The 12168-nt window shown below is 42.3% G+C and overlaps 1 protein-coding gene across 1 annotated transcript in view; it reads left to right on the forward strand.

The window, feature by feature from the left end:
- Positions 1–209: 209 nt before the first annotated feature.
- The window catches only part of Psmb7 (proteasome subunit beta 7), a 55331-nt gene continuing 43372 nt past the window's right edge, over positions 210–12168 (forward strand). Inside the window, exons 1-5 of the mRNA XM_005382496.1 lie at positions 210–317; positions 726–819; positions 1745–1842; positions 3328–3468; positions 8839–8954. Coding sequence (XP_005382553.1) covers positions 256–317; positions 726–819; positions 1745–1842; positions 3328–3468; positions 8839–8954 — 511 coding nt within the window. The 5' untranslated portion in view covers positions 210–255. The remainder of the gene's footprint in view (positions 318–725; positions 820–1744; positions 1843–3327; positions 3469–8838; positions 8955–12168) is intronic.

The raw sequence follows: 12168 nt of genomic DNA on the forward strand, positions 1-12168 counted from the left end.
AGCTCACGTGGAGGCTGGCGCAGTAGCCTTAGATAAATTCTTTACGGGCTCCCGCCGTCAGTTTTTCCTCCGCAACACTTGAGGCGGTGTGTGCCAAGCACATCTCGGCCTCTCTAGGAAGCGCAAGCTCTATGATAAGTCGCTCCCTCGCGAAGTTTGCCCCGCCCCCTTCAGACCAGATTCCCCCGGGGCGCCGGAAGTGCCCGGCTCTTTTTGTTGGCTTCACCCCCGGCCCGGAAATACTTTGTTGGGAAGATGGCGGCTGTGTCGGTCTATGAGCACCCGGTTGGAGGTTTCTCGTTTGATAACTGCCGCAGGTGCGGCTATGTTCGGGGCGGGAGTGGGGGTGGGAGTGCGGTGGCGGGGTCGGAGCTGGGTCACGACTTGGCTGGGAAGTGAGAGCGAAGGGTGGATGGCGGAGCCCGCGACCCGTGTGACTCAGGGGAATTAGGGCCTGAGCGTGGGTTTGTCCTGAGGCCGAGTCTGTCCTCTCGCTTTCCCATTGCTCTGGGAGCTTGTCTCGGACCCTTTAGACTAGTCGCAGCCCCCCTCTGGGACTGTCTACGTTGAAAGTCGGGGCGAAAGTGCTGGAGGTAGGAGGGTTCAGTGAACAGATGGAGGTGAAAGCGAAGAACTTTCCCGAGTTCCCTGTTCGGCGCGCTGCGTGTCGGTGCGGCGCAGCGGGGGTCTTACCTTCAACTCAGCATTTTCACATTTGCTCTCAGGAATGCCGTCTTGGAAGCCGATTTTGCAAAGAAGGGGTTCAAGCTTCCTAAAGCCCGGAAAACTGGCACTACCATTGCGGGGTTGGTCTATAAGGTAAGCAGGACAGGCGGACAGCAGCCGTGGTACTTGATACCAGCACCCGGACTCCTGTATCTCTCAGCTGGGTCGGGAAGAGCAGGTGTTAGGAGCACATCAGGAAGAAAGGTCTTTTAGGAGAGACAGCTTTTGTCCGAAGGTTTTGTGCGCTTAACAGTTTATGTTCTTCGATGACTTTGCGGTTTTTGACAGGAGGGCGATTTGCTTTTTCTTAAGTTACTTTAGGAAACTGGGTGATGTAATGGGACAGCACAGAATTGGGATCCGACACGTCTAACCATTGAATGCTTTTATATTGCTTCCAACTTGGGGCAGCTCACTTTTCTTCTCGTAGCTGTACCTTCTCCATCCATCAAATGGATGTAACCCCTGTCCTAAGAGTCAAAAGAGATGATTAATGCTGTTGCACATGAAGTGGGACCCTCCCCCCCTTTTTTTTTTGAGACGGGGGTCTCACCAGGTAGTTGAAGCTGACCTTGAACTCACTATGAAGTCCAAGTTAGCCTGGAACTCGTGGCAATTCTTCTGCCTCAGCCTCCCAAGTACTGGGACTACAGGTATGTGCCATCACACTTAGTATGACACATTTTTAAAAATACAAATTGACAGGTGATATTGTAAGATTTCTGAGTCTTAATCTGATTTTTTTAAGATTAGCTGTGATTTGTGAAGAATTCACTGAATCTCAACCTTATTTGAAAATAGAAATGATGTCCGATCACCATACCACAAGGATACCGTCAGTAATATTTATTAGGAAACCTTTCCTTGATTCTAAGAGTTTGGGATATTTTTGGCTTAGGGTATCAGATCGTGGGAGCAGCAAGGTATTGGCAGGATTGTTTTCCCTAAGTAGCATAGAGGACTGTGGTTTATGTATGTAAACTTGTTTAAAACTTTTTTATGTTTTTTCTGGTAATAGGATGGCATAGTTCTTGGAGCAGATACACGAGCAACTGAAGGGATGGTTGTTGCTGACAAGAACTGTTCAAAAATTCACTTCATAGCGCCTAATATTTAGTAAGTATTGATTAGTTTGGGTAGTTCTTAAGTTTTCAAACCTGTTGGAGCTAAAATCGAACATCTGTCCTCACTAAACCTTGTTGTTCAGCCATTGTTTTCTGTTTCCCTTAAATGGCATTTACACCTGTTACCTAAGCAGTTGTCTTCAAGTTCTCTTTGCTTCAGTCTCCAGTTCAGTTGGCAGCCAGTTCTGCCTTCTGTGTGCCTCTTGAATCTATTCCTTGCTATTCTTCCCTCTGCTAAGACCTTTGTTTGGGTTCTGTTTTCTTAGTTGTACTACTGCAGTTGTCATTTAATTGGCTTCTGCCTCTGGTCTTTGCTCCATCTTATTGTTCATTCTTCTGCTATGGTGGACTTCGTAAAACACAGATCTGCTAATTCTTCTTTTTATTAAGAAGTTTTTGAGAGACTTTCCACATTTCACACAGGATAAAAATTGAAAATCTGTAGCATGATATTTAAGGCCTTGTATAATCTCTCAAAAAGTTTGCCTTTTAGGCTTTTCCAGATGCCATTACCCCATTCTTGAGTGACACCTGTACTGTCCCCATGGCTTTTATGCCTCAGTGTCCCTGTTTGTGTTATCACCAGGCCATTTCTGCTTATGCCAGGCTTTAGGCTTAGAAATGCCCTTTGTTTTTCTTAGCGTGTTTTTATTTTTTCATAACCAGCTCATATGAAACCGTTTTTTTTTTTCTTTTTGATTTTTTGAGACAAGGTCTCACAATGCAGTGCAGGCTGGCCTTGAACTCAGTATATAGCCCAGGGTGGCCTGGAACTCATGGCAGTCGTCCTGCCTCAGCCTTCCAAATGCTGGTAGTACAGGCATGCACCACCATGCCCAGCTGAAACCTTTTCTTAAGTATCAGAATAAATTGCACTCTCTAGTTTCCCATAGCATTTTGTACCTGTGCTACTATATTGTATTATATGGTGTATTAATAATTTTTGTTGGGCCGGGGGTATAGCTCAGTGGCACAAGCACCTGCCTGCGAAGCGCAGGGTCCTGAGTTCAAGGTTCTGAGTTCAATTCCTGGTACCACCAAAAAAATTTTTTTTTGTCTACTTGTGTATCTCCTGCTCAGTTTTGAAATTAAGGATGCAGATTGTCATATTTTCTTTATTGCATGTCCTTGGTATAGTGACTGGTACCTGGTAGTGAATACTTGGTAGATGATAAATTGCAAGACTTTAACACACCTTGCTTTTTTATACAACTTGGATATATTTGTAGTATTACTAAAATGTGCGCTGTGTTAGAGGAATAGAAATCAATGATTTGAAATATTCCATTGGGTCGTAGAGACTGTATTTGTGTGTAATTAGATGTATATTCTCTATTTCATGTTTACGGTTGCTAGACAGAGCAATTTTATTGCACATGTATTTAAAACGCACTTTGGAAATTGTCCAAGAAGCTTCACTTCTAATTGAGCCTCTAGGTAATTGGATGTCACCTAAGTTCCTCATTGTATTTTTCAGCTGTTGCGGTGCTGGGACAGCTGCAGACACAGACATGACAACGCAGCTCATTTCTTCCAACTTGGAGCTCCACTCCCTCACCACTGGGCGCCTTCCCAGAGTTGTGACGGCCAATCGGATGCTGAAGCAGATGCTTTTCAGGTACAGTTCCAGGACAGTGTTTTCTGTAGCATCTTTTTCTTCTATCTTAGATTCTCGGTCAAGGGAAGCTTGGAAGCTAGGGAAAAAGCATTCAGAAGTACGTTTTATTCCAGATACCAGTGGTTATTAAAAAGCCTTTTTTTTTTTTTTTGAGACATGTTCTTACTATGTAGTTCAGGCTGACCGTGAACTCACTATGTAGCTTAGGTTGGCCCTGAACTCGTGATCCTCCTGTCTCTAGAGTACAAAAACCTATTTTAATTTCATAAGGCATTTGATAATGCATTTGAATTTATAGAGTCTGATTTTTTTTCTGCCCCAGATTAAATCACATGTGAAAAATTAATTCCCTGCAGCAGAGGGATGCTGTTGTTTTAGTCACTTGTTGCTGTGACAAAATACCCACATCTAAAAGAAGAGGTTGATTTTTGGCTCACTTCAGTCCGTAGTCAGCTGGCTCTAAGGCAGGGTGGCATGGCACAGGGACAGAGGAGTGGATGCTCTTCTCATGGTGGTCAGGAAGCAGAGAATCAAGGGTGGAGCTGGAAAGAGAGATAAGCCCTTCCGGGTCATGTCCACAGTGACCCCTCTGCTAACAGCAAGTTAGCTATGAGCCCACATAATCTAATCACCTTCCAAACACTTGAAGCATTGGGGGCCATTTAAGGTCTAAACCATAACAATTGGATAAGAGAAACTTTTTGCTCATGGCAAGGAATTAAGAGCTGGAGGAACCTTTGAGTTTGTCCTACAAATCTTACCCTCCCACCCCCAACACACAAACACTAGTGACTCTTTTCCTCTCTCTTTTAGGAGCAAAATAATGCAGTAAAAAGTCATACTTGTAGTTGTTTGTGAGTGGGTATAATGATATTGATAATTAACCAGCCTTTATCTCTTTCTCAGTTTCACACCTTCCTTTAAAATACTTTACGTATTATCTCTCAGAGAGGGGCTGTTTGTTACCACCTCCTATTTCTAAATGAATAAATGAAGGCTTTACTGTGGAGATGTAGTGACTTGGCTGGCCTGACCTCGCCCTACCCTCTGTGACCTAATATGAGTAGTTTTGTCTTTTTCTCCTTGAATATCATCATTACTTTGTGTATGTCTTGACAGTTTTGGAAACTTAAGTCTGCTTTCTCACTCACGCTACATAAGAGAGGCAGTGTATTATAGTGGATACAGCCTGGGCATTTATTCTTGGGTTTGAAAACTGGCTTTTCTTTTTGGAATTTGCTTCACCCTTAGCATATTCTCTACTTTTTTCCATATGTGTGAAATGGACATCATGATATCTGCCCCAGGGGTTGTTGTGAGACTTAAAGGGAAGCAGAAATAGAAAGCAAAGAGTATGAGCTGGTAGCTCATAGGCCACTGGCCTTAGAGGAGTTCTTTAAGTCATGTGACATTTTTAAAAAAAGTAGCCAAAAATTATAAATTGGGAAATTGGAATTTGAAATTCTGGATTTTTGGCTTCCTTTGAAAAAGTTCAAAAAGAGGATGGGATCACACATGGCGATAACCTGAAACAGTGGTCGATGGCACTATCAGTGGGAATATGCTCGGTTGTTACAGTCTCTGCCTGCCTTAGTTTGCTGTTTCTTACACGGTCTTTGCCTTCGTAAGAATTTGCAGGTCATCATCTACATCTCTAGCACAGGCCTACTTCTCAGTAGTATGTATGCAGCTGATAGTACTGTACATAGTTTTCATTTTACAGATGAGAAAACCAAGGCCTAGAGTCATCTGGATAGGAAGCCTACCGAGTCTACTTGAGTCCTGCTCTGGCTTGGCTATGCTAAGCCCTTTGTATATACAGCTGTCATCCTATTCCAGGAGAATTCTTGCCAACCAAATAAATTCTTCCAGCCTATTAAGATTTCTGAAGACATTTTTGAATTTTAACTTTAAACACAAAGCTCCCTCTTGTGCCTTATATAGTACATTACATATAAAGCTTTTTTTTGTTTGTTTTTTGAAACAGGGTCTTGCTATGCAGTTCTGGCTGGCCTTGAGCTTACTATGTAGGCCCAGGCTATTCTCAGTCTCATGGGGATCTTCCTGCCTCAGCCTCCCAAGTACTGGGATAAAGCAATTTTTAAACCTGTAAATTGCCACAAATAAGAGTAAGATTCTGTGCAATGTTGTTTAAAGCATTTTACAAAATAATTTAGCAAAATATATGAAGTAATCACTTTGAATGTTTTAGGAACTCTAAAGTCTCTTACATTCAGCATTTAATCATTTTTAGTTGAATATACTTTTTTTTTTTTGGAGACAGGGTCTTGCTGTGCAGTTCAGGCTGGCCTTGAACTCACTTTGTATCCCAGGCTGGCCTTGAACTTGCAGCAATCCTTTTGCCTTAGCCTTCTAAGTGCTCAGATTACAGGTGTGTGCCACCATGCCTGGCTTTTGTCAGTTTTGAGAGGAACATTTACAAATTTAACTAGGATGATGTAGTCCTTTATGTCCTGAGATATTTTTGGTGAGTTACATAAAATGAATCAGAGTGGTGTAGAGGAGAAAGGCCTAGGATTTGACTTCAGCACTTAGCTTAAGTCCTGTCGACAGCATTGCCAGCCATGTGACTTGGCAGTTCACCTCACCATTCTGAGCCAGTTTCTAAGGGCATCTGGTAATTTTTGTCTCTTGACTTTTTTTTTTTTTGTTTTTGTTTTTTGTTTTTCTCCGGTACTGGGAACCGAACTCACGACCTTGCGCTTGCCAGGCAGGCGCTTTGCTGCTGAGCTAAATCCCCAGCCCTTTGTCTCTTGACTTTTGAGGGGGAAAGAAATAAAGAGGTAAGGCTATGAGAGTGACTAGTATAGACCTGGACATATTAAGACATACTTCTCCATACCTTGTATACTATACCTCTGGTCTCATATTTGTGCATTAACAAGAACGGCATACCACTGTGTGCTTCTAATTTAAGCTGCTCACATAATGGTAGTGTGCATATTGTTCCTGTTAGTAGATGTAATCAGAATCGGGAGTTCCTCCTTGAGCCAGTGGAGTTCTAGAGGCCTAGAGTCTCCTAGAATAGGAAAAACTTATTATGGGGGAGGATTCCAGAGTTGTTTTTTTTTTTCCCCCCAGAGTTTTAATCAGTATTTCAAAGGGGTCTGTGACCCGTAAACTTTTAAGAACCATTGATCACTCTTACAACAATTGGTGCTGTCACATTACATTTTGTAGATGTGTTATAGTGTAACCACCTTTTGAACATTAAGGTATTATGAGATATTCTCTAAATTCTTTGGGTCATAGAACCTTTGGGTGCTTGTCTAATTAACTCACTAGGTTATATTCTACGGTATATTCTTGGGTCCAGAAAAAATTCAGACAAGCACATTTAACTTTTGGTACTGGGGATTGAGCTTGCCATTAAACTACATCCTCAGCTCCTTTTTATTTTAATTTAATTTTAATTGATTGATTGATAGTTTTTTTGAGACAGGATTTCACTATGCAGTTCAGCCTGGACCTGAACTCACTATGTATCCGAGGCTGCCCTCAAACTCATGGTGATCCTCCTGCCTCAGCCTCCCAAGTGCTGGGATTATAGGGGTGCATCACCACACCCAGCCCTCAGCTCTTTTTAAATTTAATTTTATTTTGAGACAGGATCTTGCTAGATTGTCTAGACTGACTTAGACTTGTAATCCTGCTGTGTTAGCCTTCCCGGTAGCAGGGGTTAGAGTCATGTGCTCTTAGCTCCATTTAACATTTTGGTACACATAGTCAGAACTGTCTGTGAGAAAGGTGCATTAGGTTGTACTGCCATTGATCAGAGTGAGGATAATAGCGTGATTGTTAATGATTATGTAGTATTGTGTTGTATAGCTCTCTAATTTATTTAGCCATCTCTATTTCTAGTTTTTTACCATCATAAACCATGCTGTGGTAAACAACCTTTTGCAATCTTTTTTGTAAATTTGTTTGATTATATTCTTAGGCTTGTTAGTTTGTTTCTTGAGATTGAATCTAGGGCTTTGCATATCCTGGGCAGTTGCTCTGCCTTTGAGCTATATAACCCTGGCCCTTCAGATCTGTTTTTCACGATTTTAGCCAAAATATGTTAAGATTCTTTTAAAGAATATAACATCAAATAGGTTTATTTTAGCGTGGAAGGAAACTGGCTGATTGTTGACTTTATTAAACATTCTGCTTAGTAGGCAGTGGAAGGGGTGCTGAATTGGTTGGGGGCAGTGGGCCTGGGTGTTCTAACTTCTCATCCCAGGGTCCTGGCCTCCAGTCTTGAGTTCAGGTCGCTTTAGAACAGTTATGTACTTCCTCTGTCTGAACCTTTGATCCTTCTTTAGGTTGCTTCTGAAATCCTTCCCTGTTCTTGATTTTTTTTCACTTAAAAGTGAAAAATTCTTTCTGAAATAACAGTTTGGTAATCAAGGAACCAGGGAGCTCTTGGACTTGACTGTTGTGTTTACTGAGAGAGTTCCTTGATGTGTACCTGTTTTCACGCAGCCTGAAGTTATGATTTTAGTCTTTCGTGTTTATTGGTTTCAGTGTTTATGATTATATCACATGGCAAGTTGGATTCATTTTCTTAAAGAGCTAAAGATTCACAGTGGAGAATTTTATATCCACTGTGTTTCTCTAGCATAGCAATTCCAGTAGTAAAAAATAGGACCAGCTACACAAAAGGAATATATAGAAGTGGTAAACCAAGCAAGGAGAAAGTCCAAAAGGAACAAGTACATGGTGCATTTACCCTGAGGTGGGATGAAACATGTCCTGTGTCAACGTTTCTAAAGAAGCAGAGCTCTAACCAGTGGGTCAGCAGTTGTTTTATTGTCATGGAGTTACTCATGTCCTGAATGAGGAACTGTTCCACCTTTGTTCAGTATAAGCTCCTGTCTGTGATTAGAATTTAGTGAAGGTGCTCAAAGGAAAAGGTGTTTAGACAGAAGCTTCTTTGCTGTCAAGGCTGTGATCAGGTTGGTTTTAGGACAGCTGAGTGGCTGAGCTTAGCAGCTCCAGATTGTTAACTCTGAAGGTATGATAGCAAGGTGCTAATGTTTTTTGGTGTGAGCCAGCCTTGGCTGTGAGACACAAGCAACTACTTAGTGTCTCTGGCATGGTTCTCTCTTCTCTAGTGGCAAAGATAATGCCCTCTCTGGGCTGAACTGAAATGAGGTATGTGGAGCGTCTCACCAATTTATGGTGGCTCGTTGTAGATGTTCTCTTAATGTTATTTGCCTTCCCCTTTCGGTTCCCAACAAAACAATAACTCCTTAATGAAACAGTCAAGCCTTTTGTTGTTTGACTTCTTGTGCAGCTTTTGCTTAAATTACAGTGATGCTGTGTAGACTCACGTTTTTCTCCTATGCACATTCTGATCACCAGGTATCAAGGTTACATTGGTGCGGCCCTAGTTTTAGGGGGAATAGATGTTACCGGACCTCACCTCTACAGCATCTATCCTCATGGATCAACTGATAAGTTGCCTTACGTCACCATGGGTGAGTGCAGTGTTTCCTTGTATTTCAGAATCCTTATTTACCAGTTTAGTCTCTTGAGGGCTGGTCTTCCTGTTGAAGGAGGCAGGGCATTATAGTTCTTTGATTCATTCAGCAAATATTTAATGGGTTCCCACTATGGATTACATTTGGCATATAGCAGTGGACAAAAACTAGATAAAGATTCCTGCCTATAAAAGTGTGTTTGTAGTATTTTGGAAAGTGATAAATAGTAGGAAGAAGAAAAGTAATACAGGTGCTCTAGTTATGTAAGATGCACCTTTGCAGGGAAGTTGGGTTAAGGGTATATGGTAACGCTTACTTCTTACATCTGTGTATGGATGTACAGTGATCTGAAAACTAAAAGTTAAAAAATTTCCAGCAGGATTAAGGGGACCTGGGCGGGGTAGGCAGGAGGAAAGCAAGGGGCAGATGGCAGAGTGAAGTTGGAAAGGTGGAGTGGATGCTGCCCCTGTGGCCATGCCTGGTACCTGCAGAGAGGTTTTTTAAGCCACAGTGACTGGGGTCCCACTTTACCATTTACTCTCTGAGGAATTGTGGCTGTTTGTTCCCTTCCTGAACCTTCATTTCCTCACCTGTGAAATATTGTCAACAACACCTACACATCAGGTTGTTGTAATGATTAGAAACTCTGTAAACCATCTGCTGTAGTGCCTGACCTACAGACAACAATAAATCTTTTTTCACATCAGCTTTTCATGCTTGTATATTTTTTTATTGTTTTTGTTTTTTGAGATGAGCTTCACTACATAGTTCAGGCTGGCCTTGAATTTACTGTATAGCCCCAAGCTGGCCTTGAACTTGTGGTGATCCTCCTGCCTCAGTGTGTGGAGTGCTGGGATTACCAGCATGCACCACCACCACACCTGGCTTGTGTTTTTGAGACAGTCTTGCCATAGTTTTCAGGGTGATCTTGAACTTGAGATCTTCCTGCCTCAGCCTCTCATATAACTGGGATTACAGGTGTACACCGCTGTGCCTGATTTAAAAAAAAGTTAAAATTATATGTAGAGGAATTGGGATTTTCAGATTCTAATCAAATTGTATAGTTTGAGAAATGTGAACAGTCGTGTAGCTGATGTTTCCCAGCTGTTGTTTACTGCTTACATTTTGCCTTGGTGTCTTGCCTCTGAAGCTAGGAAGACTGCTTCCTTGAAAAGCTCGAAATTGCCAGTTTGAGACTTTGCTATCCCATTGTGTTATGTAGCCTCTTCTAAGGGTTCTACAACAGATGTTACCTGTTTGTCAGGGAGAGTGATTTACTCTTAGATACCATATGGATGGATCTTTGTAATTATTTTAAAATGATGATATTCAAGTAATTTAGTAATTGCTCTGAATTGCTTTATTCAAATGTTTTTATTCACGTTAAAGTTTCCATGTATTTCCATTGTTTTTATTTCTCCCCGTTTAATACCTTTAGGTGGTGGTAAAAGAATAACCTATTAAGTAGTTTTATTATTTTTTATTTGAAAAATTCCAGGCTTGCAGAAAAGTAATAGTAATGGAATAATGTTACATTCCCTTTACTTGGATTTGTCAGTTCTTAGCATTTTACTGCATTAGCTCTATCTTACACATATAGTATATGACATTATTATTATTGTTACGTTATTTTTTTGGTACTGACAGGACCTTGCAAAGGCTTGCCAGGTACACACTTGCTTGTGCTGCTGAGCTGTACCCCCAGCCCTTTTTTTTTTTTTTTTTTTTGGGTTTTTCTCCGATACCGGGAACCGAACTCATGACCTTGCACTTGCCAGGCAGGCGCTTTGCCGCTGAGCTAAATCCCCAGCCCCCCCCCTTTTTTTTTTTTAATGGAACCATTTGAGAATAGCAGACACCATTCCTTCCACATCTGAACTCTTTAAAAGTTCTCTTCTGTCATCTCAATAAAGTCATCAGTTTCGGGAAATCTAACATTGATACAAAGCAATTTCATGTTTTATTTTTATTTTTTGTTTTTTGAGATAGGATCTGGCTGTGTAGTTCAGGCTGACCCTGAACTCATTATGTAGGCCAGGCTGGCCGTGAGCTCAAAATGATCTTCCTGCCTCAGCCTCTTGAGTACTGGGGTTGCAGGCGTGCACTGCTGTGCCCAGCAGCAGTTTCGTTTTTAAAATAGGAAAATCGGATTTCTTTTGCTTTCGAGTTGTGGTGGTTTGTCTTATGATCGTAACACTAAATATAGGAAGAGCTGTGCAGAGTGAGTGGTGGCACTGATGTGAGTGCTCATTTCCCTGCTGTGGCCCCACCTGGCCCTGCACTGGCCCTCAGTCACCTCGTGCCTCTCCATGTCCAGTCTGGGTTCCAGGTGAACACTTCTTTTTAGAACCACTTCACACAGTCTGCTCTTGCTCTCCCCTCCCCTCCCCTCCCCTCCCCTCCTCTCCTTTCTCCTCGTTTCTTTCCTTTTTTCTTAGTATAGGCTGGCTTTGAATGCATTGTGTAGCCCAGGCTGGCCTCCCAGCTCACAGCGATCCTTCTGCCCCAGCCTCCCTAGTGCTGGGATTACAGGTGTGCACCACCACGCCTGGCTCTCTTCATACATGCCCATCCCTCTTAAAGTCACATAATGAAGTCACACTATATGTTAGGTTTCTCACTTAGGAGGAGTGTTTTCAGGAGGTTTTAGTGTCAGTGTACGTAGGTACTATTTGTGGATTGATGGGTATGTATAATTGCTTCAATCAGCTGTAGCCTGCTTTACTGACTTCTCCTCATGATGAGTATTTTGATTTTCCAAGCTTTACAACAAATGTATCTTTCTCTGCTTGTAGAAATACACTGAGGTAGATTCCTAGTAGTGAAATTTCTGAGTTAGGTTATGTTCAAGTTCTGGCCCCTCTCACTGTGCAAGAACTCCTTCCTGGAAAGGGTGAGCACGCCTGGTTGGTGAGCTCAGCCTCCCACTCGGGCGGGGAGGCATGTGCTCCCCAGACATAGGAAGGAAGTACAGCTGCTGGGCAGCCCTCACCAAGTGACAGATGGCAAGCCATACAGTGCATTTTACCTTTTGAGAGCTGTTGCCAAGTTGCCCTCCAAAAAGATGGCACCAGCTTACTCTCCACACAGAGAACATGAGGCCTTTCTCGTGCAACCATACCAGCAAGGGTATTTTTGCCAGTTTGATGAGGGAAAAATGGGAAGTAACACTGAAGCTGAGACCAGAATCCCTGCTCCTTGGAGTTGCTGG

The sequence above is a fragment of the Chinchilla lanigera genome, unplaced genomic scaffold (assembly GCF_000276665.1).
Source record: "Chinchilla lanigera isolate Chin_1 unplaced genomic scaffold, ChiLan1.0 scaffold00018, whole genome shotgun sequence".
Lineage (NCBI taxonomy): Eukaryota > Metazoa > Chordata > Mammalia > Rodentia > Chinchillidae > Chinchilla > Chinchilla lanigera.